This window comes from Amphiprion ocellaris, chromosome 11, assembly GCF_022539595.1.
Source record: "Amphiprion ocellaris isolate individual 3 ecotype Okinawa chromosome 11, ASM2253959v1, whole genome shotgun sequence".
Taxonomy (NCBI): Eukaryota; Metazoa; Chordata; class Actinopteri; family Pomacentridae; genus Amphiprion; species Amphiprion ocellaris.
The window spans coordinates 12,711,262-12,736,689 of NC_072776.1; the positions used below are offsets into that span (position 1 = coordinate 12,711,262).

General features: G+C 39.3%; 1 protein-coding gene across 5 annotated transcripts; it reads left to right on the forward strand.

Moving 5' to 3' along the window:
- Positions 1-738: 738 nt before the first annotated feature.
- ikzf2 (IKAROS family zinc finger 2) lies at positions 739-24,993 on the forward strand. Of its 5 annotated transcripts, none has more exons than XM_023265800.3 (9): positions 739-972; positions 2,302-2,384; positions 3,800-3,846; positions 9,576-9,677; positions 12,586-12,777; positions 14,003-14,170; positions 18,147-18,284; positions 18,853-18,984; positions 19,985-24,993. In XM_023265800.3, the coding sequence occupies exons 3-9, from the start codon at positions 3,819-3,821 to the stop codon at positions 20,785-20,787; spliced, it is 1,563 nt and encodes a 520-aa protein (XP_023121568.1). In that variant the 5' UTR covers positions 739-972; positions 2,302-2,384; positions 3,800-3,818; the 3' UTR covers positions 20,788-24,993. The 5 variants fall into 5 exon arrangements, with proteins under 5 accessions (XP_023121568.1, XP_023121569.1, XP_054871416.1 ...); XM_023265801.3 differs by lacking the exon at positions 739-972 and adding an exon at positions 1,094-1,416; XM_035946217.2 differs by lacking the exon at positions 739-972 and adding an exon at positions 1,492-2,182.
- The last annotated feature ends 435 nt before the right edge of the window (positions 24,994-25,428 follow it).

Consider the following 25,428-nt stretch of genomic DNA (forward strand, 5'->3'; position numbering starts at 1 on the left):
TTGCAACCTGCAGCTGAGGAGCATCACTGTGATCATCATCATCATCATCATTATCATCATCCGAACAGTTATAGATCCAAAGAGTGACCAGTTCCCCCAGGCCAGGGTTGTCTTGTCTGCAAGTTTGGGGCTTTTCCTGAGACTGTGTGAGTGTGTGTATGTTAGTTAATCAATTGCAATGAAAAGTTGCTAAAAGTTTTAAGCAAACGTGACCAAAAAAAAAAAAAAAAAGTGCCAAAAATGTACTTTTAAGAATATAACTTGTAGAATGGCAATTTATTTTTATAATTTTCCTTAAATGGTAAGATATTAAGGTTGCCATTAAAAATTCATTTCTTATCTTATTATAATAATATTCATAATGATATGCATTCTTGACAAGACGGCAGCTTGCAATTTAATAATAAAATACCCCCCCCCCCCAAATAGCTGCAATATAAGTGCAGTAATTTAATGACAGCTACTAAACCTGCAGGATGTATTATATACAGCGAATCGCTTTTATGCTTTTTATACATGCTGCTGTAATGCATGGCTATCTCCATTAGAATATGCACTGCCACTTGTGTTTTTTCTTTCTTATTGTCGCCACAGGGATATAACCTGTCTGCAGCCACAGAAATAAGAGGCCCCTTGTAACCTAATCGATTGCCGAGCAGAGAGGCTGCCTGGGTCCAACACTCTGTGATCCGTTTCTCTGTGCCAGACCAAGTTCCCAGAATAGCAACTCGTGCGGGTTGTCTGCTGCTCTGCCCCGCTCGGAGGAGATGGAGGAGGAAGTCAGTGGTGGATCTAACAACTGTTGCTGTTACTGCTGCTGCTGCTGCTGCTGCTGCTGCGGAACCAAACTACCTTTCAGTCCGCGCTGCATGGCGCATGTCGGACAAGAATGAATTCTATTCCAAGCCGAGACATTCAGTCTGGATTCAGTGTGCAAGTTCATGGGATTATATAAACTCCTACGTGTTTAAGGTAAATAAAACAAATTTAAAAAAAGAACAAGACAAGACAGCGAGAGAAACCTAAGTGCGTGGATCCGTTCCAGTGTTTTAACTAGATCAACTGCTTTGATACAGACATTCAGTGTCGTTCGGCTGTCAGTTGGCCACAGACGCTTCAGAGAGCTGCTGGAGGCGCATGTCTGCAGCAAAGAGGCAGACAAGGAGCGTCTGTCTGATGAATGGAAAAGCCAGACGGGCTCTCTGCTGTAGACTGCGGTGATCGGATAACCTGTTGAATTGCAGCTGTCAGTCAGCTCCGAGCCATGCAGGGAGCACAGCCAGCAAAAATCACTTAACACGAGAAAAAACACAGCGCGTTGCCACTAAAATACAACAAAACTCGCTTCACGTTTTTTTTTTTGTTTTTTTTTTTGCAGCTGATGGTTATTTCCCGAGATGAGCTGTTGCCCGCCAGGTAAATGAACACCGTCCTTTCTGCTTAACCTGCCTGAACATCTGCAAAAAATATATAGTTCTCCCGCCGATTTTGCTGTTGACATAAATAATAATTTGGCTTCCTAAAGTCATTGCGTCGACATAACTAGGAAGTACTGCCAAAAGTGTCAGGCCTGTACATTTAAAATATATTTGTGCCAATTGAAATCCCTAATAGTGTCTTTCTGATGGGACAGTTGCCTGCTTTTGTCTTTTAAAGGTGCCGGTGTTCATGAGTTTGTTTGCGTTTGGCACCACATCACATTATTCCCATTCTGCGCAGCGCCAGCTTCAACGCGTAAAGCTCTACCGGTTCGACCTTGAGTCACCTCTCTAACAGTAGCTTTTCAACACTGCCTACCCACGGTTTTCCAGTCCTTTGGTTGTTGAAAATAGCTTGGCTGCTCCCTGTCGCTATGGCTAATTCCTTAGGAACCGGTGGATCCAGTTTGATCCATCCCTCTCTTTCTTTCCCTTACCAACTCGTCAAGTCTTCCCCCTCGTTGTTCCTATTGCAAAAGTTCGCCGCGCAAGGCTCAGCTACCAGTTCTGTGACTTCTCGTGAAATGTTCTGAGTTGGAATTAAGCGTACAGGTGGACGGGACGTCGCTTTGAAAGTGGGAAACCTCGACGGGACGCGCGCAAGAAGAGGCTCAGACAGACAGACAGTCACCTGTTGGACTCTGTAGATGCGCACCTCCTCAACTTTTCTCTGCCTTTCAGAAGTTGCGCGCATGAATTATTAGGTGTTTTTCACTTTCACTGGACTATAACTCAATCATGTTGGTCTGAAAAAAAAAGTATTTTCCTTTCATCGTGAGACATCACTGGACGGTATAGGTGATTTTTGTTTGTTTCTTTAAAGGGAGGTGGAGACAACTTGCCACCCACTCTTTCTGTCCTTGACTGAAATCACCAACTAATTTTGCACAGGGGAGACACTTGAAGGTAATTATATGAATCCAACTTTTTGTCTTTATTGCATGTTACTTTCTTGTTTTGCTTTCACATTTCACTTTTAATTTTGCTGGCTGAGAAACTTTGGCCTGTAGGAATAACCAGAATCTGAAACAAATGCTTTGCCACCTTTGCTGTGACTGGCCAGAGGTTCTCCCATGTTGCTTGACAGGGAGGCTTCTGTTAGAAGTCAGACAGTTAAGAAAATTGCATCTGGTTCTTGCTTTTATCGTCGTTTCGCATTTGCTGTTAAGATATAACAAATCTAATCAGAAGAAACTGAGAAAGGATGTGGGTCATTCTGCATGTTATGTGTTCTATAATTAAAGGGTTAAGTTTAATGATCTTTAAGGAAGCCAGCAGTTGTGCTGTAACACAGTACAAATTAGTTCTGTGGCTCTACTCAGTGTTAAAAACTTTGTCACAGGTCTGATGATACGCTTTTTTAAAAATTCTAATCGCAGTACACTCACTTGATATTTCTCAGACTTGAAGAAATCCTGTACTCAACGATTGAAAACGATGAAGGCAAACTTCAGTTTGCAATTCCTAAAAAATGTCGATCAACTTTGAAGTAATTTACAACTGATTTATAAATTCAACAATAATGTTAATATATTGAAGTTAAAAAAAAACAAGAGACATGTTGAAGTGTATCTTTGCACAGTGAAATGCCTCGTGGTTTGCTTGAAGTGAATATCATTTGTTGTGTGGATCTAATAGCACCCAGTTTTGTACGAAGACACAAAATGTAACTCAATCAATCTTAGTCATTTGAACTGATTTCTTTTTTAAATTTTCAAAGCAGCACTACCATTACGCTGCCATTATAATCGAGCATGCATTCTTTTTCTTTTATTTGTTTAGTAATGAATTGCTTATGCTTAAATTATCAGTGCGGTTGAGATCCGTAACATTTCCACTATTAATGTAATTTCATGCAAGGGATTTTTCAGAAAACAGTAATAATTAAACATCTATTTAGAAAAGAACATATTACTTAGGAAGAATGTCAAACTAAAACACGGCTGGTCACACTTTGAAAATAGTTCAGACAGTAGCTTGCTAAATATACATGAGCATTTCTCTAAAAAGAAAACTACACAGACCCATTGCTGTGCTCATTTGAACATTCAGACGTGTGAAGTTATTTAGCAGCTGTTCATTTTGGTATCAGTAGGATTCTAAACCAATTAATAGATGACAGGATCATAACGTTTATGTGAATACTTGACCAAGGTCAGTTACACCAAGGCATTTATTCAGACGCATAGCTCAGGCTGTACATTTGCAAGACACATTTCAGGTTAAACAAATCTAAGAACCAAGTCAAATCCATACGTGCAAACATTCTTTGTGTTGCAGTCCTATAAATGTTGCAGTAATACAATTTTTTGATCTTGCAGAACTCCCAAAGCGCTTGAAATGGAGGCTCCCGAAGAATACTGTGCTAGTAAGTCCTCATATCATTTACACTTTACATTTCATGACACTCTCTGAAACATACTTTATGAGCAAGGCCAGTGTTTATGTGATACATCGGTGTGTTATTGTGCAGATGTTGGGATAATGATAATGACGATGTTGATATCTGTCGGTTAACACATTTTTGGGTTTGCCATTAACAACTTATTTTGACTCTCACAACTCTTGTAATATTTTGATAGAACGCTGCTGCTGAAAAAAACAACAAAAAAAACTTTTGCAATCACAACACAATAAACATTTCAAGGGATTTTCCCCTGAGTGCAGCCTTTTTCCTGTTCACCCTTTAAAAGTAGAGAAAACGATGCATTAGCAACATCCTGTTGAATGCAGCAGATACTGGATATGCACTTTGTGGTGCTCCATTGCCCTTTGCTGGTTTCCTTTGGGCAGGTCTCTTGAATATCTTCCCTGCCCCCCCACCTCCCCTTGTATTTCGCTTTGGTGTGCATATTTCAAAACAGGTAGCTTGTTGTTGATGACATCAGTGGAGACTTTTAGGTCTCCATTGGGGGTTTGTGCTTGTAGGAACACTTGACAGGCGGGACAGAGGTGGAGGTGGAATAAGAGATGGAGGCTCTTCCTCTCTCCTGTCTTGTCCCTGTGTGGGTCGCTTGTGAGATGATGCTTTCGGAACAGATATTAGTATGTTTTGCTAGCATGAAACTGCAGGAAACAGACATCTGTTTGGACTGCAAATGGTTCCACATGGCTCACGCGTCTTTTATTATAACCTCAGCTCGTTGGTAAGACAGTGCTGACTGTGGGAGAACATTTAGGTCAAACATTTTATCTGTTACCATAATCTTGCAAACACACCACTATACTCTCCGGCATGCATAATATTAAACTCCGACACATTAAATCTGACCACCCCCTCTTATATGCAAACATATTCCTCTGTTATTATACATCGTGTCCTGTGGTAGTAGTCTCTCTGCCATACGCTCATACATACACTGTGATGGTATATTTAATAGGGAAGAGTGTGTCAAAAAGAATATGTAAAAGAGAAATACATGCAGCAGAGAATGTCAAACTTGTTTCGAACTGGAAATTTCTAAGTTGTTTTAGAGGTAGCAGGAGTGCATATTCCAAAGTCAATGCAAAGACGTGATTGGGTCAAAATTCACCCATGGAGGTTTCCCAATCTGAGGCGATGATGCATGTGGACGAGATGAAAAAAGCTTCAAATTGAGTGAAAATGATTGTGCTTATCTAAGTCTTTTTGAGCTGTGTCGCCATATTGGGCAGTTTTCTATTCAGCTGAACTACTTAACTCAAGTCATGTCAACATATGTATGTGTATGTGTGTGTCTGTGAGTGTTTGTGCATTTACTGTATATGCCGGATAGACAAAAAGCTCCTCTTCGAAATGGAAATATAAACTGGGCAACTTTCATGCTGACTGGGTTGGTCCCAGGCTCTGATTGGACTACTTGATGTCTGTCACATTTGGCAACATGTTTATGAGACAAATTCATGAACACATAGCAACAAAAATAGAAGATGACTCTGGAAGACATTAACACAATAAACAGAAATTTGTAGTAGGGTCTGAGACCATTTAGAGGCTGAACTTAACTGACGCACATACCACCAAACTACACACCAGTGATGGAGAAAGTACTCAGATCTTTTACTTAAGCAAAAGTACTAATACTACTAAATAAAAGTCCTGCATTTAAAGATTTTCTTTTAAGTGGAATACACAAAGTAGAATTTGCCAAATATCCTGAAAGTATCATGTAAAAGTTCTTAATGCAAGCAGAGGATTCCTGCTATTAGTATCTGTATATTAGTATCTGTTGTACTTGGTTTAAGTGGCACAGTTTTAGCTAAATTACATAAGATTGAAAATAGTAATGACAAATGCCATCATAGCACAGAGCCTAAAATGACAAAATCCTATTTCTTGTTTTGTTAAACCAACAATCCAGTAAATTATGACAGTGTGTTAAGCCATACATCAGTGCATTTTGCATCAAAAATAAATTACTGTCATAACGACTGTCATAATAATTTCACAATAATATTTTAGCAATCAATGCATTGACTAATCATTTCAGCTGTACTTGTAAATATTACTGAGCTGTTCACGAGCACCAAATTTTATAAACACTTGTTCTATATGAAAGGATCGTAATTTTGTAAATGAACAACTAAACCTGTTGAAAATAATCTAGCTGAAATAAAAAGTAATATAGTTTCCTCAGAAACATAGTCGTCGAGAAGTATAAAGCCACATGAAAATAAAATAGTCGCGTATAGTACGATATAGTGCAGTATTAAATGTACTCACATTTCATCACTGCTACACAGCACAGCCGGGGAACCAGATGAATGTGAAACCTCTGTTCAAACATGTCTCCACTGGGCCTTGCAGAGGACCAACCACAACCAATCTATCTCATCTATCGTGTCTAATATGGGGCAGTTTGATGTGATCACATTACAGAAGAGTGCTGTTGAGGTGCTTTCATAATTGAGCGCTACATCATATGTTCTATTGTTCTGATTGTAAATCTATCTAATTGTGTCCAGAGGCATCAGTCTGCACCCACTGATGGCATCCCTTGGATGTCTTAAATGAACTGAGATGTTCTCCACTAATTGCTGGTAGATACATTGCTAGCTCATTTATAGCTAATGTCTGTACAGCTGTTAAACTGCCTATTTGGGGTAAATAACAAAGACTGGGAGGGGGGAACAATCAGCAAGGACGTCAGGGTGAAAGTCCATGTGTGTCGAACGATATGTTCTACACATAAGACAGCATATTATTACCTGTGAGTCAGAGTAGCAATATGAGACATGCTGCCTGTTAGTGTATATATGGTTATATGAGACTGACTTTTTGGTTTCAAGTTTTGATCCACTTACAACTGCATACACAGAATAAACAAGAGAAGATTTAGAAAAAAGAAACTGTGGAATCTTGCTATTGCACTGAGAAAACATGCTGCACTTCAGTGGACCGTGGCTGGATCTGAATGCTGGTAGCCAACAGGTTGATTGCAGCAGGTACAAGATTTGACTTCAAGAAGGCTGTTTGATTTATATTTAGACTTCTTACGCTGTCATAGTCAGCCACATGCAGTCTCTCTCTCACAGTCATTCTGTCTTTCCTTGGTTATCATCTTTTCACACATACATTAGTTTGCTTTTTTCTCACACACCACTACTTGACTCTTCTACTCTATCACTTACACAGTTATGATTTATTATATGGTCTCATGCACTTCTGTCTGTTACAGCTTTCCTGTTTTCAACTTTTGGTGAAACAGGAAAAAAATTCAGATCTATTAGAATTTGACATCTAGTTTCGTGCTACAGTATGATAGCAGCGTCAAAACAAATGCAAACATTCATCGGAGGTATGACTTATGACCTAAAATCATCCCCCAAATCACAAGAGATGAATTACTTATTGCCAACTTTGCATTGTTAATATTTAGTTGTCTGTAGTGGTGGACTGTAACAGGCTCCCCTTGTTACTGGTTCATCGCTTGATGTTTTAAGCAACAGCAAGTGTTTCTGTGTAAAGTAAGGAGATCCCATGTTCTGTCTGTAGATGTTTCATTTGCTGGACCCTTGTCTGGACAAACTGTGGTTTATTATGATGTATATTCATAGTGCACTGTTCCACATCCTTCATACCTTTGTGATTACTGTGTGCTTTCTTTAAAATAAGTTGTAAGACCAGAAATAGCATTCGCCCTTGTTAGATTCCTCAGAAGATGACTGTACTTTAGAAGTTATGTATTCATTTGGTGTCAGTGATGAAGTCAGCAATTATTACACCTACAAGTTTCATGTATACACATTTGTTCCTTTCCATTTGCCAGCACATTAAATCATCCCAATTTGGTGTATTACTCAAAGAACCTTTTCCTCGGCAAGTCTCAACTGTTTGAGATCCTGATCTTAATGTTCATACAGCTTTGACTCAGCAAACGCAGGCCGCCAACGCAAACCGTCGATTCAATCCATAAAAGCTTATGTGTGCGGTTTGGTACTATTTTAACCCAATACAAATTCATAATACATCAACCAGCTAAACATTACAAGTTTGCATGTGGAAAATAACTGGTTGCGTGGGTGTATCTGACCAGTGTAATCGTGTACGAGCATAGTGTTGGTGTGATGTCTTCCCTTGATCGCCATTGATGATGCTGAGACCAAGACACTGGGCCTTTGATGATCGAACACTTTGATGTAACATGATAACACCATATTGCATTAAACATAATGAACACACAAATAATAGCTTTTAAACATCATGAGGCGCATATTATCAATATGTAAAGGAATTTGACTCGACAATTTCTTTTTTTTGTCTAATTGAAAGACTTTGGTGAACTCTTTAGTGGGGGGTGTTTGTTTTAGCATTCAGCCAGTCCAAGGCTACAAGTTTATTCTTAAGGCTGTCCAGCCACGGTGCTGCTGGGCATCTGTCAGCATCTGTTACAGTAATGGAAAATCCTTCATGACAAATCTGGGCCACTCCTGTCTCCAGGACAGCATTGCCAAGGGATAGCCAGCGTTGGTCACCTGAGATTTCCTCCAACCCCAACCTGCGCAACCTGAGCCCCGGCCCAGGGATTGTGTCATGGACAGCGTCTCCCAGTAAGCCCCACTCAGTGAGGCCGCCACTACAAAGGAACAATACCACAGAAGAGGTTGTCACATTAAAATGTGCTGTCACAGCAAGAGGAAATCTGACACAGATTTCTTTTTTTAATGTATGAGGGATTGTTACAGACATATTCAGCACCTACAAATTGGAACAAGAAATTCGTATAGTGGTAGCACATGTTGCTGTCCTTTGATTTTTGCGGGAGCTTCCTTAATTACGGCCATTGTTGTATCAGGGAATCGGCGACACTTTCCGGTTTTTTGCAGTTGCCTGTACGTTTGAGGAAAAACTCTTGTTTTATTGGTGGTAGTAAATGATGACTCACTGTGGTTCCTGAGGGATCTGACACCTGGGTCAGAACGAGTGTTTGCCTGTTGCCACTGCATTGTTCTAGTGACCCTGATGGGGCCGGGGTGTAAGGGGATAAGGGATTGGTTTGCTCTCCCTCTGAGTGGACACTGGGCTATCCATAGCCTGGGTTCAGTACAGACTGCTGAGAGGATGCAATCTGATCTACATTTGCTGGACTTTAGGATCCCATAGGTGCATAAAGGCAGTTTAGTTTCTTGCTTTCTGTATTCTGCATGTTGACCTCCAAACTGACCGTTCAGGTTAGGCTTAGAGGAAAATCTGAGAATGATGAATCATTTTTAATCTGAGAAGCAAAGCCTTTTCACAAGGCTTCTGTATCTCACCCTGTATACTATATGAAATGTTTGCTTGGCTGCCATTTGATTTACTTTTATTCTTTGCCTGTATAGAAGTAAATAGACCATACATATACATATGCGATACATACACAAATACATTTCAAGTTAAGTGTGGATTGTGTGATCACAGTCTGTAAGAATGTTATTCTGTAAAGATATGTCTTCAAAATGCTGTATTTCAACAGCTATTTATGCTAATTTTATCTTTAAATACAGCCTCATTATTGAGTTGAATATTTAACAATACCAACAACAAAACTGGATTTTTTTCACATACCAGTGGTTTTTGTTGAACAACTACAGTATTGTACAGCACAATGAAGATTTCTGTGTTTCTGTGTCTCCCAGGTAACGGCCAATACTCTCCTGGTAAGGAGAACTCGAGAATGTTGGCGGATATGTCAGCACCTAATGGACAGACAGTTCCTCAGGGTCCTAATTCCCCCAGTGGTGAGAGCTCAATTAATACATACACATTTCTGCACTCTGCCAAGAACAAGTGCAGCATGCAGGCATTCAGTTTCTCTTTCTGTAAAAAAAAAAAAAAAATGCACGGTTCACTGAGTTCACTCTCGTCACTGAATTTTGCTTTGTCTTAAAGAAACTCACAAATTCACAATAAAAGCTCTTTGACGAAGGAGGACTTTATGTTTCTCCCCTCGACTGCTTGTCAGCTTTTAATGTGAAATGCACCAAAGGACGAGTCTACATTAGATGCACCAGTAAAAGTGACATGTGAGCTGATCAATAGATAACTAAATGTTAAAAATTCAGCTTAAAACTAGAAGCTAAAAATAAAGTCTTGCCTCAAATTAAGAATTTGAGAAGATATCTGAGGATGAAGACAGTGTTATTGTGAGTAGCACACAGTGATAGCTTTTGCACAAAACATTGTGCCGTATTGCACTTTCTTCTGCTATATTTGCACTTGGTCTGAAGTGTTCCTTGGTTCCTTCCAGTCTATTGACCTGATATCTAATATTATCTCAATGTCACTATGAAGCAGCAAAGTAACAAAAAGGGGAAGCAAAGTGAGAGATGAGCTGAGTGAGAAAAAGGGACGTTTGTTTCCCACAAGTTGAGAGCTACAGGGAGGCGTGCCAATGGTTTTCACAGGGAGATACTCTTCACCGATAAGACCTGTTGTCATCCTGGAAGTTGCCTAACACGATTTGCTATTTGAGGTTTTCTTACAAAAGAAGGGCTGCATCACGTTTGCTGTGAATGAGCATGAAAATTGTAGCACCAAACTCTTAGACTTGCAAGCCTGAACAGAAACCGTGTAGCAGTTATGTTGGTGTTGTGCACTCAAATAAACAGTAGAAGAGTAGAATTACATCCTTTGGGCTGGATGACAGATTGGTCGGTAAGGGTGACCACTGTCCTCTTTAAAATGCTTTGTTATTTTCAGTCAACCCCCTCAATCAATAGAGATCTATGGACCGTGGAAAACTGAGATAAATCACAGACTGTGCTCCACTGTATCTAGGAGAGGGGTGGAAGCAGCATCCAGATCATTTTTTCTCCCGCTTTTGTCGTGGCAACCGTTTCAAGCGTATCCTCATCTGACCACTGTATGCATTCCACTCTGCCACAGTAGAGAGACAGATGTAAAGATGCAAGGCGCTGAATAGCAAGGACGTTCAGGTCTGCTCCGTGTTGCCAGGATACAGCTGTCGAAGACAAGGCTCGATTGCAACTTGGGTATTGGGATAAGTGTTCTTCTGTACAAACTGTGGAATACAGTGTTTCTTTTTTATTGAGATTTTTCTCTATAGCCTGTAAAAAGAGAATGACTGAATTTATAATTTTTTTTTTACCGGTCTTTGAGAGTTAAATGGAAGCAGCTCCAAAGCCTAAGGGGACAGTTGATGGATGTAGTCTAATGGGAGGCGTTAGCAAAACAAGCACATACGCTCACACTATGATTATTGCCCCTGCAAATCCCAAAACAGGATAATCAGGATGAGTGAGCTGTGTTTGGATAGTGTCCACGTGTTTTTTCTGCATTCCATATAAAGCCCCTTTCACACATGTCTTAACGCATTAACGGTATTTTTTACTGTAGTGCTCAAAAATTGCTGGTTCATTACAGTATTATTCTTGGAGATCAAAAAGAAGTCATGGTGGGAACAAAATCAAATCTACTATAAAGCACCAAATGAAGTCATGTTTTATTACATAGAGCATAATAACTTGTCTCGGAGGACTTTATAAAAGTGTAACCCCTGTGCAAAGCATACAAATGTTTTTGATGTTGTGTAAGACAGATTTACAAACACCACGTACATCAAGCACAAGAAACTGTAAAGATGAAATACAATAATCTGCTTGATCACAGCGTGTCTTTTTGTAAGATGGTGCAGCAGTTGTGTTTAAATGGCTGGAAATAAAGTAAAATCCAAAACATCAAGCACGGTGTCATCTATTGTAAACAGTTTCCTGTATTCTTTTCTTAGTTTTAAGTAGGTGGTGGGTCAATAAATAAAATATTTATAATGAAACTACAAGTTAATGTGGCAGCTATGAATTCAACTTTTATTCACATTTTATTGTACATAGTATGCTGAATCAAACTGATTACTGGGACAAGCCGGAGGGGAATGGAATAAGGTGTAGCTGTGTCTGTTGCATACGCATTGCTTTTTCTGAATGATTATTTTTGTGTACAAGTATTACTAATTGCTGGTGACTGATAACCAGAGACTGCAGGAGGTAAATAGTTTCCTGCCGCCTCCCACCGCCACACGCACTTGCACATAAACACACACACATGCACACGCACTCGCACACACACACACACATACACACACACGATATTACACAATCTTTTGCCCTTGTCATCCAGTCGGTCTCCCATTGCTAGTCAGCAGCAGCCAGCAAAGGGCCTCTGGCACTCCTTTTCTCCCCAGGGTCAGCCAGAAACCAGACGAGCCTGTTTCTTTTTCTCTCTGTCTCTTCCTGTCATCGTGTCAATCCATCCTAACGCTGTCTGTAAGGTTGAGCTGCTAAATTAAAATGATGCCCCCTCCACATTTATTGTTGTTTTGCACATCAAACCCAGTGCCAATTCTACCTCCGGTCAAGCCAGTGCATAGTTAGCCCAACTCAGATTACCCCAGGCCCTTGCAGTCAAATTCAGTATGACAGAGGCTACTAGTCTCTTGCCTTAACCCTAATCGTACCCAGCTCAACTCTGCCCATTACAAAATAACACAGAGGAGTTTAGCGTAATGTAGTCTGCTTCCTGATTGCTGCAGTGAGCATTTGTGGGGTAAAAGTATGTTTGGGGCACTCCCATAAAAAATGCATTTGATGCTGTAAAGTGAGCATCTCAGGATTCTGTTTTCTTTTACAGGGCTGACAATTAAGCAAGAGGTAGACACCACAGAAGAGGCTGACACAAGAAGCCCAGCACCTGAAGAATCAAGCCAAACAGGCGATGAAGGAGTAGTATTGGAGGAATCCATGACTGGCAGCCCAAGTAACATACAGGATGGATTGTCTGGCTCAAATGCGACAGCTGATGCAGGAAATCGACAACCAAATGGTACTAAATCTATGTTTCCTAATGCCATCAAAACTGTGTTCCTGGTAGAGTTGACACATTTTTTGATGAACATATTTGGGCATTAACATTCCACGCAGTTTCCTTTTTCTAACCATTAAAATTAAGGCGTTGTGTACGTTCCCCCATCCTTAGAGTGAGTCAGAACTCATTTGTTTTCCTCGACAGTGGGTGTGGAGTGCTCTCTGTTTTTTTTTTTGTTTTGTCTTTTTTTGTTGAAAGACAATAGTTTAGTCTTGGAATTATTATCAAGGAAAAAATATCCTTGGAATCCCCCGCAACCTGTTTTAACTGATGCCATGACTGCTGTGGTTGTCACAGCATTAGGATCACATTTCTCTTTTCCAACTGGCTGCAGATCAAAAGATTTGCCATTAGAACAGAGGACAGCAGTCAGTCTGCACAATAGAACACTCACCATACACCCAGTGCAAGACACAAACCCACACCTCAAATGATATGCAGTATAATTACATTCTGTATGAGCAGAGAATACATTAGTCTCTGTACCACAAATGTCGTCACAAACATGTCGACAGTGTACTGATTTCACCTCACATCCATGTCTTTAAATGAAGGCAAACTACTGACAGAATACAGGCTCAATAAAATCAAGTTTCAGTCTCAGGAAGTCCCAGTAAATTCAAATAGCAGAGTAATATCAGTTTAAATCAATTCATAGCAGTCCAACAGAATTGAACTGTCTTTTTCAGTTATGTTCAAAATTGGACAGTTGACTTTAGTTTACTCCAGGTCATATTTTCTCCTACTACTTTCCTCCTCATTCCTCCTAACAAGAAGAATATACAACAGACTTTTTGTCAGAATTACAGGATTTTTAATTTTTTTTTTTTAATTTTAAGTTTTTCCCATAACAACTATGGACATGGAGAGGGGATTTTTGGGCCTAATGAGAGACTGCATTATACAATTGTTTTGTCTCCTGATGGCCAAACCCAGAAGTATTTAAAGAGGTTTATGTCATTTGAGGACAATTTGATAGACATATTTAAATTGTTGAATATAAAACAGCTGTCAGTAGTTACTGCACATGGGGGAACAAGGTCAACTGTCAGTTTTAGACACAGTGAAGGTAAATTAGTCCAGTCAGTAAGAAAAAAAAAATCTCTTTGCAGGCTTGTTGATGCATGTTGAAAACCATCTTCCACAATGAGTGGTATTGACTTCCTGTGCTTGCCTCTATCAGGTGACAGGCCGTTCCAGTGCAACCAGTGTGGTGTGTCGTTCACCCAGAAGGGAAACCTGCTGCGACACATCAAGCTGCACACAGGTGAAAAACCCTTCAAATGCCCCTTCTGCAGCTACGCCTGCCGGAGGCGCGATGCCCTCACCGGCCATTTGCGCACTCATGCTGGTAAGCCTCCTCCTCACCCACTTTGCTTCCCCTTTTTACTCATTCACTTCGGTTACACAGAAGAGGCTTCAAGCACACAAGTACCTCTGAGATCTGTAACAAAAAAATGAATAAAATAATACAAAAACAATGTTTTGATAGCGGGGATTGAAATTTTAGAGGTATTGTAATATTTAGACAGACCCATGCTAAAACATATCTGTATTTTTTTTTCAAAATAACATGCTGGTGTTGCATGTCCACTCTCTACTCCACTGCTTTGTGTTTGCACTTCATCGCTACAGTCTGTCTTTGACATAATGTTTGTATTTTTTGCTATAGAATTTTGCAAAGAAGAACCATCTACAGGCTTTGTAACCTCCTCCTCCTGAGATATTTAGTGTGACTGGCTGTCTAATGTAAGATGTACAGTGCACATGCTAGTTGGTATCGCTGTATTTCATATTGTTTTTGAATAGATGGTGTTTTTTTGTCGCTGTTGCTTTTTTTACATGCGTGTTATAGACGGCGCTGCGAGTGCCTTGTGGTTAGGTACCAAGGACGTGCTGTTCCTTAGTCGCTTGACTCGCTAAGGAGGAAACTATCTGTCTGTTGAGAAACACATGGGGAGAGCTGGCAGTCTCTCTCAACTGTAACCCACTTTCCTATCAGAGGATGTGCTCTCCCCTCTGTTGTGCCTTTGTAATCAAGGTCAGACAATACCGTCATTTCTGCCTGTGATGCCCCCACGGGGGTTACTCATACTTAGTTCTCTTTTTACATAGAGGTAACTTTTGTGTTTGGGTGTGCATCCAAATGTTTGCGTGCAATTTGTGTCTATTTGCAAGTCTTAAATTTGTCTCACTTAAATGCTTCTTTTATGCACATCTCTTTATGTATTTCTCCACATTTGTCTTCTGCCATCAGCCATGCTTTTATTCTCTTTGTAGTTTAAGTTAATTTGTTTGTCACATCCCCAACACTTGTTTTTCTTTAAAGTCATGAAGAGTATGTTTCATGCCTTCCTCTGATAATTTAGTGGGAAATGTGAGACACTTTGTGTTGCCAAGTTCTGCTGTCCTGGCTCTATGTCCAGGGATTCACTCCTTTGTTTCACTCCCAAACCTGGCAGTTCTGGTCTGGTGCCTTGCCAGGAAGAACAAGTGTATCTGAAAGAGAAAAATAATGTATAGAAAGAGAAGTCAAATGAGGGAAAGTGGGAGGCTAGAGTGAGAGACGAACACAAGACTCGATTGAGTGTTAGACTGAAAGTTGACATTTTTCACTGATTCACAGTTGATTGATGAACTGATAATGCAGCAAGTTCATGACGTGAGAGACCAGTTTTTTACATATTTTAAGATCTAAATTCGAACAAGTTCCCATTTATTAGCCAAATACAATCAGTCAAGTGAGTCTGTGTTCACAGTGTGGATCATTTGCATGAATAAGAATAGCAGCTGAAAGGTGGATTCTTCAGGTCCATCCAACATCTGCACAAGGTTATGTGTGGGTGGCAAATATGAAAAAGTAATGAAGTCTATATTGTGTGTGTGTGAGAGAGAGCGTGTAGATGTGAGCCACTGAGAACAAGGGAGTGATACTTGATTGAATACTGCCTACTGCACTTTTAGAGTTTGACGGCTGGAAAGCAGCAAAGAGAATTATTTCCATGATGACGTTTCATTTTGAAGTAACTCTTTCATTCCCCAGAATGAATATTGCTGTGATGACCCTGCAGGTACACCCACCCACATTTTAATAATATTGAAACCTTTTGTCATTGGCCACCACTTTTTGTGTCTGTTCGCACCTAGAAAAAAAAAACAACAAAAAAAACGACAAGATAATAAAACCCAGTTTCGAGTTCATCCGACATAATGTCATTCATAGACCACAGAACTACTGAATGACATATGCAGCAGAAAACCTATCGTCATTTCACATGATTCACTATAAAAAAAAAAAAAAAAAAGACTGCTGATGTAAGACTGGCCATGACTGCTCATTGTTATTGTGTGACAAGTGAGTTTTATTTCATTCACACAAATCATCACTAAAAAATAATCAGTGGAAGACAGTTTAGCATTCAGAGTTCAAGAAAAATTCAGTTCTGAGTAGTTTTTTCCCCCTTCTAACTCTGTGAGAGAAAAGCGACTTATGTTCACGTGTGAACTATCACCTTCCTCTGAACATGTGTGTGCGTGTGTGTTACAGCCTCCGTGTCTCAGACTGAAACATGTTTGGTTTCTCTGTTCTCACAGTGACAGGAGCACTGGATTATCTGCACCTCTTCTTCTAGTAATACCTGTCACCATTATGCCAATGAATGTTTTACTACGTCGCGTTGCTAATGATGCTGTCTGGGTCATGGTGGTGCGCTTATGTGGCCCTCAGTTCAGTCAAACAGTTCCTTTGTGAGTCATTACATTTCTGAGTTTTGAGAATACCCTGACACAGGACACTAACCTATTCTCTCAGCAGGGCACACCTCAGTGGGATTTCACTTAATGCAGTGCGTAGCCAAGATTTTTTTCAAAGAAGAGCCTTTTTAATTCAGCCTGCAAATTGCTCATATACAATGCAATCTTTAATCCAAATGACATTTAGTAAAATGTTGCTGAAAGTTCAAACAAATATTGGAAAAGACGAGTCACTTAACAATCATGCATATATCAGGGTAAAATTTTGTAAAATTGTTGGAGATTTGTCTTTTAATCCCGTGAACCTCAAAACCCACCAACAGGTTTGAAAGGCATGCTATCTTCGTTATAAAATCACCAAAATGACACCATTTATCAGAGCCAGAAACTGTGACAACAGAAATAATGGACTGATTTTTTTTTTTACTTTCCTTGAAATAATCACGTGTGATGTGTAGTTCAGTCGTAAAAATTAACCAAATCTAAGCTTAAAATCATATTTCAGCAAAATTCCTTTTTTTCTCCATGTGTCATTTAAAAATTCGTTAAAAATAAACTGTTTTGACCTGATTCTGTAAAAGAAATAAAAATTTTGCACTCCTTGGTGCAACTGATCAGCAGTGATAAACTTCACTGTAGCCATCTGTCACATGATGAAATTTGGTGACTCTTCGATTGAACTGCAGGCAGTGTTTTAACAGTGAAGATAGGACACAAGTTGGGAAACAAATAAAACTGGTAAATAGTAAATTACCTAAACTATGGAACAGTATTGTTAACACCTGTAGATTTTAGGTTTTTAAAATGTTTATAAAACAATTTATCAAAGGGATTCAACTTGTCTTTGGTGACATTTTTATAGTGCACAAAATACATGTGAGTTCTCTCTAATTCTAGATGGTTGTGCTGTTTCCATAGAAGCACAGGACTTTATTTTCTAGTGAAAAAATGAGCCCAAAATGAATACAAATTTGTCAGGAACTAAAAATAAATTGAAAATAAAGCTTTCAAAACTGTTTTCCAAATATGCTCATCTATTAATATATTGATCCACTGATTACATGCTGAAACACACTGGATGGAAGGATAGATGGGCCGATGGCTTGACTGACATAGATGTAAAGGATATGTCTTCATCTTTCCATTTCTCTAGGTAGGAATGAATTGATTAAAACAGAAATGGCACAATGAATCACACGCCACCTCCATAGCAGTTTAACTTGGAGTTTGTTTCCTACCGCCACTAAGGGATGCACGATCAACGCTGCTACTCATGCTGTGCCACAGTCAGTGGGAGTTCACAGACCAAAGCGTTTTGAAATGCAGACTTCATGGCGCAACTATCTGTCGCCCACAAAATCTTTCTGTCTGGCAACAGTTGTGTGGAATCCTCACACTAGTAGTGGAACCTCCATGATCTCAGAAGCTTGCTTTTGGTTTGTTTGTACTACTGACTGTTCTCAGTATTTACTACGCACCGCCTGAATACTGCAGCATTGGATGCTACCCACTCCCTGTCTGTGTGGCAATGAATGAAATTAATAGGCCCTCACTTCGAGTCTCTTTGCTTTTAGTTGGCAAACCACACAAGTGTAACTACTGCGGCCGCAGTTACAAGCAACGAACATCTCTAGAGGAACACAAAGAGCGCTGCCATAGTTACCTGCAGGGCATCGGCTTGGATCCCGCTGCCAACACTGGCCCTTACACAGGTAAACAGCCATACTAAAACTGAAACCATGAGCAGAACAGCAACCATAACACAGTTCAAGAGATGCTGCATGAACGTTGGATCATGTAGAGTGAAGTCTTTTTTATCATGCACACACATGGTTAATTTATGAATTATTTGTAATAAACACATTGATCCATTATGGAAAGAACCTCTTTGCAAGAAAAAAAAAATGCAGAAAGTTTTCTATTATTTAGTCAATCTATTTTCCAAATTTTACCCATCAATTTATTAATTTGAGCTGCTTTTGCAACCACTTAACTGCCTAAATGGGTAAGTATTTAATTATTATTCAATTATTTCTTCATCAAAAGCACACTACTGAGTAACATGTCCGGTGAGATTCACAAGGTTCATGAGGAAAGGGTAAACACAGGTTAGGGTTGGAAAAATAAATCAAAACAAAAACTGCAGTCGTGCTGAAAGTTATATTCTGATATAGTTTGTTAATATCAAAGCGATGTGTTAATTTTCAACAATCTTGCATCCCTCTTTTTAACATCCAAATCTATTCTTGCTCTTAATGATTATCTCCTAAACTTTTCAAGGTGAGGTTCCAAAAGAGCCGAGGTCCATGGCAGAGGCTAACACCATGGCTAACTTTGACCGGCCGCCTATTATTGAAAGGCTCCACAGCAATGTAGGCAAGAGGAAGAGCACCACGCCTCAGAAATTTGTGGGTAAGTATTTCAGTCGTAGACAGGCAACAACTTTATTTCCTTTAGTCACCGTGGAGAGCGAGACTATGAAGAAGAGTTACAGTATTTTTCTTTCATTTTTTTTATTGCGTTTGCTTTGAATCTGAAGTTGAGGTAGCTGTTGAAATGATTTCTAATAGTGTTCTGCATCGATAGACTACCACACAATGTACTTTTTATGTTGCTTGTGAGCATTGCCTCCACTTCAGTGTGACTTTTGCAGCATTTGAGTGGATGAAAGAAATTTATTATTCGTCCAAGCTGGCAATGGGTTAATTGAGCTTAAGAATTATTTTTTTAGGAGTCTTAGAAATGCCTTTATTAAATTATTATTGCACAAAAACTCTGCAGCTGATTTCCCTTTTATGCTAACAAAATGGAACTATGTTATTGACTTACCTAATTTTTAGTTCACTCAGTTGGAATTACTTTCTCCCTTCTTTTGCAGTGTTGCATCATACAGTATTACATAATGTCACATAATAACCCTGCCCTACTTATGAGCACAGATTTTTTTTTCAAAATTTTTTTTTATTTGCCACACTATTAGAAAAATAGATTGAGCGAGCAACAGCAAGCAGATGACAGAGAGACAAGGAAATGTTTTTCACTCTGTGGTTAGGTACACCTGTAACTTTGCCATTGCTCTTATCGAGAGAAAACAGCTTACCGCATCCCTGTTCTAGAGGGGTTAAACACTGCAGTAGTAGATGGATGGGGCTTTCCACCCCATTAGACTCGAGCATCAAGTACAAAATGTGAAAAACAAGATCTAAAATATGAGCAAGATATAAGTTTGACTGACTAGAAAGGAAATTTTAAGATTTCTGCATATTATCTGTTCCTCTTGTTTGTTGCTAAAAGCATGAGCATTTCCATGCAATCTTGCTATTATATCTATATTTATCATGCTTGTGTCCCCTGATTTCAAAAATTATCCTTTTAATTACACACAGTCACAGTGCTACTTTGTTATTTGCAGGCGAAAAGATGGTTCGCTACGGCTATCCTGATTTAAGCTATGAGATGGGCCTGAAGTATGAGAAGCAGCCTGAGCTGATGCCACCCCACATGATGGACCAGGCCATCAACAACACCATCACATACATGGGATCAGACACCCTGCGCCCCATGCTCCACCATCATCCAGGTCCTCTGTCTATGGCTGACGTTGTGCCCATTGTCAACCCCCTGTTCCACCACATCCTGCCTCTTGGCCAACGAACGGAGCGGCCAGGAAACTGCGACACGCTGCCACCACAGCCCCATGAGTTCCCCGGCCAACCAACCTCAAATGGCCCCTCAGCTATAACCCGGCATGGCAAGCCACCCCAGCCAGGGCAGGAGGAATCACCCAGCAACAGCGGCATTGACTCTGCTGACTCAGCTCGCAGCAGCCCCCAGGACAGGCAGGGCTACCAGGGCAGCAGCGCACCTCCTGGCCTCAGGTCTCGAGCCAGTCCGGCGGTGGTGTATTCAGGCGAGCGGGTTAGAGATGCGTCCCCCAGAAGCGGGGCAGGAGTGGCGACCGGGATGACAAGAGTGACCACAGAGAGACCCGTGAGCCAGGAAGGGGTGAGGGTGTTCGGACGGGAAGGACAGGAGCTGCGGGCCTTCCAGTGCGAGCACTGTCGAGTGCTCTTCCTGGACCATGTCATGTACACCATTCACATGGGTTGCCACGGATACAGAGAACCACTCGAGTGCAACATCTGTGGTCACCGGAGCAAGGACCGCTACGAGTTCTCCTCTCACATAGTCCGCGGTGAGCACACCTTCCAGTAAGAGGACGGTTAGGAATGAAGGGAAAGACAAAGAAGTGAAAGGAGCAATAGCTTGATATCCGTCCTTATCCCCTCTGAGACTGCACAGTTGAATGGCACTGTAGACAAGTGTAGCACAATCACAGACTCATTTCTAAGCTACTTATTGTGAATCTGAACAGTTGAACAATCACATGAAGGTATGGGCCAAAGACACATTTTCTACTTATTTAATTACAGTTAATGTAGAGGAAGGAAGGTAAGATGTTTTTTTTTCTTTTTCCTCACAAAATGTTATTGAATTGTAAAGCAGCAGCTGTCAGATGGTTATTATTTTTGTCTTTTTTTTCTGCTTTTCCCTTCCTTGAGCTTTTATTGGCAAATGCTTTCATTCCTAATATAGTATAATAGAACCTTTTCCTGCCTTGTGGGGTCAGTGAGGTGGATAAATCAAGTTTCAGTTGAACCACATAGAATGTCATGGCTTCAGTATATACTCCAAAAATTCACACGTTACTGTAAGACTTTTGACTTCATTGCCAGTGCTAGTACATTACTGCCCAAACTGTCATGAATATAAATTAACCATTTGCTCTTAACCACCAAAAACAGATACAACATACAACTTTTTGAGACAATCTTTCCTGGTGTCTCATAAATGTAGGTTTCGAGACCTTGGAGGCTTTGAATGTAATCTGTGAAGTGAAGTATCAATACGGGTGATAAACAAATGTGTAAATATCCAGAAATTGAAACTAGATTTACAGATGTATATCACAACTTGTAAATTTGTAAATTATTGGATAAACATTGGTAAATTATGCTAATCATGAATGTGTTTTCCTGATTCCAAGAAAAAAAACAATTTTATTAGCGCACAATATATCTAATTTGTGATGTTTGTTAAGTTTAGCCTAGCTTAGTTACGCTGCAAAGCAAATGCTGCATAGGCTACATAACTAGCTGATACCAGACAACTACCTCTTAACAAACACTGTAAGATTGTGCTGATGCTGCCATTAGATTGTTGTACTGTGCTTCTTTATATTTCCACGAATTGTCCATGCTTTAGTGGCTTAGTTTGTTCTTACACCAGCCATGTTTTTACAGTTCTCAGTGGCTGATAAAGCGCTTACGAACCGCTGGTAGACAAATGAAAACCATCAACTTCCTATTGGTGGTTTGCATATTTAGAAATTTTAAAGTCCTTTCAAAACAAAAAACAACAACAAAAAATGAATATCAGTTTTTAAAAATAATAATTTAAGCCACCTTTTGAAAAATTGCCACATGTTAAAAATATATTTTAAACATGCTGCCTTATTTGGAATGTTAAAAAGCAAAAAAAAAAAAATGGCTTATGGAATTTTTTGGAAAAATGTCCAACACTCTTGCAAGAGAGAAAAAAAAACCAAAACAAAAAACATATTTTGATCTTTATATACACAAGGAATATTTCAAATGCAAATGTTATGATGTTACTTAATTTGAAGCTGGAAATATAATAAATTTGGAATGTAAATAGGTTTAACAAATATCCTGTATAATTAAAATTGTCATACATTTGTAAATCTTTTTATTTATACTTCACGAAAATGAATTTGTTGCTTGTATTGAGACTCGTTTCTCTTCGCCTCTATTCATTTTGCACTTACAAGGTAGAGCTATTGATCATGAAGCAGACGCACACTGGAAGGTAAACAAGAAAGTACACAAAGTGTCACCTAATCGTTCCTGTCAGCCCTGTGACCTTAAAGAGTACAGCCATGGCCTTCTTTCTCTCATCTCTTCTCTTCAAAGCTTCCAGGGTAATCCACACAAATAATTGGCGATTTGTTCAGTGCCTTTGTTGCACCTACAGAAAACTATTACGTCCTGCTCATGGGTTGTGCTGCTTACAATTTGAGCGTCTCTAAACTTTGAGAATCACTGTCTATTTGAAAGTGACAGATGACAAGGGCAGCCTAAAAAGACAGGAGATGGTAAAGAAACAGTTTTGGTTTTGATGAATCTGGCAGTCATTTAATTACCAGGCTGCAGTATGATTCTTTATGGCAGTGGGTAGCAAAGGGATGTAGAGATGGTGCAGGGTTCTCTCTGATGTACCTCATTTTACGCTTCATGCCTTTCATTCTGGCAGTTTTCAAGCACAGTAAATACATGCTTCTGTATCTTTCATCCTATTTGTAAATTAGGGCCAGTACAGGGAAACGTTCACGTGTTGCTGAAGCTGAACTCCTAAAATGTTGTCATGTTGGCTTCCTGTGGTATTATTAACCTGATCTTGTCTGAGGAAGGCTGCTCTTTCTGTGCTCTACGTAACCACCTTCTCGCAAGCACATACACACTAATGTCTGGTGCTTCTCCTTGTGCTCTGAATCTTGCTCTTTGCATTGCCATAATGTCACCACATTCATGTATGACCTTTGACTAAAGGGATCAAGGTAGAAACAGCATGAGCGAGAGAATAGTTCAGGAGTGCGGTTACCGTGCACCGCTACTTTGAAGGCACTTCCCAGAACTGTAGCATTGCAAATCATCTCTATTAACTTCTTACAGTTAATACAGGCTCATGTATATAGGGTAAAAAAAAGATACAGTATGTTGAAGGATAACAGATTTTGATCCATAAGGCCAGTTTTTTCATAGTTACTGTGTCCCCTTTGGAAGGACTCTGAGAAGACTGTGCTTGGTACAGTTAGTCATGCACTTTATGTGTCTTTGTAGTTTTTTTTAATATATATATATATTAAAATATAGGTACAATGGAGAACAGACATTGACAGAACGAACCATCTTGAAGCAGCATGTTGGAAATGATATGTATAATATAGGTTTTTCTATACTGTCTGATGAACATTGTTTATTTCATTTTATTTTATTAAAATTTACAAGAACTTTGGCATTATTACTTTGCCGCTTCCGTTTTCCATAATCATAAACAGCTGGTTATGCTCTAAAGTTAAACTCAGCGATCTCTTCTGTTATGTCCAATATCTATTCGTAATCAAAAGGCAGCTTTTTCTCTGTTTACATGTTGCTTCTTTTATGCGCAACTGGTGCCCAGCGAGCATAAAAACTTACTGTCTGTAAAGTGTTGGCACTGGAAATTGTTTACACCTTGCAGCTGTGATATACACTCCTCTATCATATTATTCCTGTATATATTTGTTTTCTGATAAGCCTTATCTGTTTAGACCGGGGTTCTGCTAAAACAGAATATCCTTTTTTAAAAAATCTTATGTTAATATGTAGGATGTTTTTTTACTTCATCCCCTTTAGAGGCAACAATGACAAACAGAACAGAACTTAGCTTTATTTTGGGACAGTAAATTAATGGTATTTCCTCAATTTCCATTAATTCTCATTAATAACTTCTTAGGGTACATAATCTGTCTATATATCTGTTTAGATGGATGGATAGATAGATGGATAGATGGATGGATGGATTTCTGTTTTGTTCTCATAGTAATGTAGGAATAAGGACAGCCTTACTTATAAATAGAATCTTTATCTGAAGCAGCCATATGAACAAAAAAAGAAAAAAAAAAGAAAAAAGAATGAAAGGTCTTCTGTCAGCCCTCCCTGTGAGTGAGGACTTTACTTGAATATCTAAATCATTGCTATTGTTATAGATTGTGGAGGTGTGTTTTTTTGTAAATTTTGAAAGTGAGCGTGCTAAATGTCTATTTTTCTGCTGAAATGTTAATGCAAATGGTTTTGTGAATTTTGTGTGCGTGTGTGTGTGTGTGTGTGTTTTTTTTGTTTTTTTTTTTAAGTTTAAAAATGTTTACAAAAATGTAAATGGCAGGGTACCCGGGTGCATTGTATTTTTTAAGAAATAATATACAAACAGTGTATATTTTGGCACTGAATATAGAAACTATCCAGTAATGTGTGCTGATTGATCAACTCTGATACTGATACCAACTTTCTGATGTGAGGGCTCTCAGGTATTTGCTTAGGTTGTGTATTTTTATGTCCTAAGATATGTGATTTATTTATCGAAAAGATGCACATTCATTGAATTCCTTTGGTAGTTTCTCTTGACTTACAACAGTTGAACACTGAATGTGGTGGAGGAAGTTGGAAGACTGTTTAGCCCGGTTCATTTTTTTTTGTTGTTTTTATTTACATCATTGACCTTACATGAAGACACACTGCTGTGAAGAGTACAATGTATATTTTAAGGCATGAGTTTCTCTCTATTAAAGAAATGGTTTTAATGCCTTGTCTACTCTATGGGTTTTGAAACAGGAAGTCAGACTGATTGTTGTATTGTTTTCTTCAAAACATGCAAATTGTACCTTTCCTGCAATTAAAAGATTATATTGTGAGGGGAAAAAAAGGCAGTGTTGAAATCTGCTGTGATGTAACTTGAATGATTCTAAGATGATGCAACTGGTCTAGAAAAGAGACTTTTTTCTATTTTTTCATGCTTTTCACTGCCACTGTTTGGATTTGATTTTTTGCTTATTGACATTTTGAGTGCAGTCACCCCAGTAGAATTTCAGTTACGTCATCCCAGTAGTTTTCAGTGTGAAACTGAAATCCCCAAACAAGAATCAAGCGGTGATCTGATTAACAGGTGGAATTTTTAAGTCTGTAGACCTACAGAATTTGTTTGAGATTTCACCCCAGTGTATTTTGTTTGAAAATACAA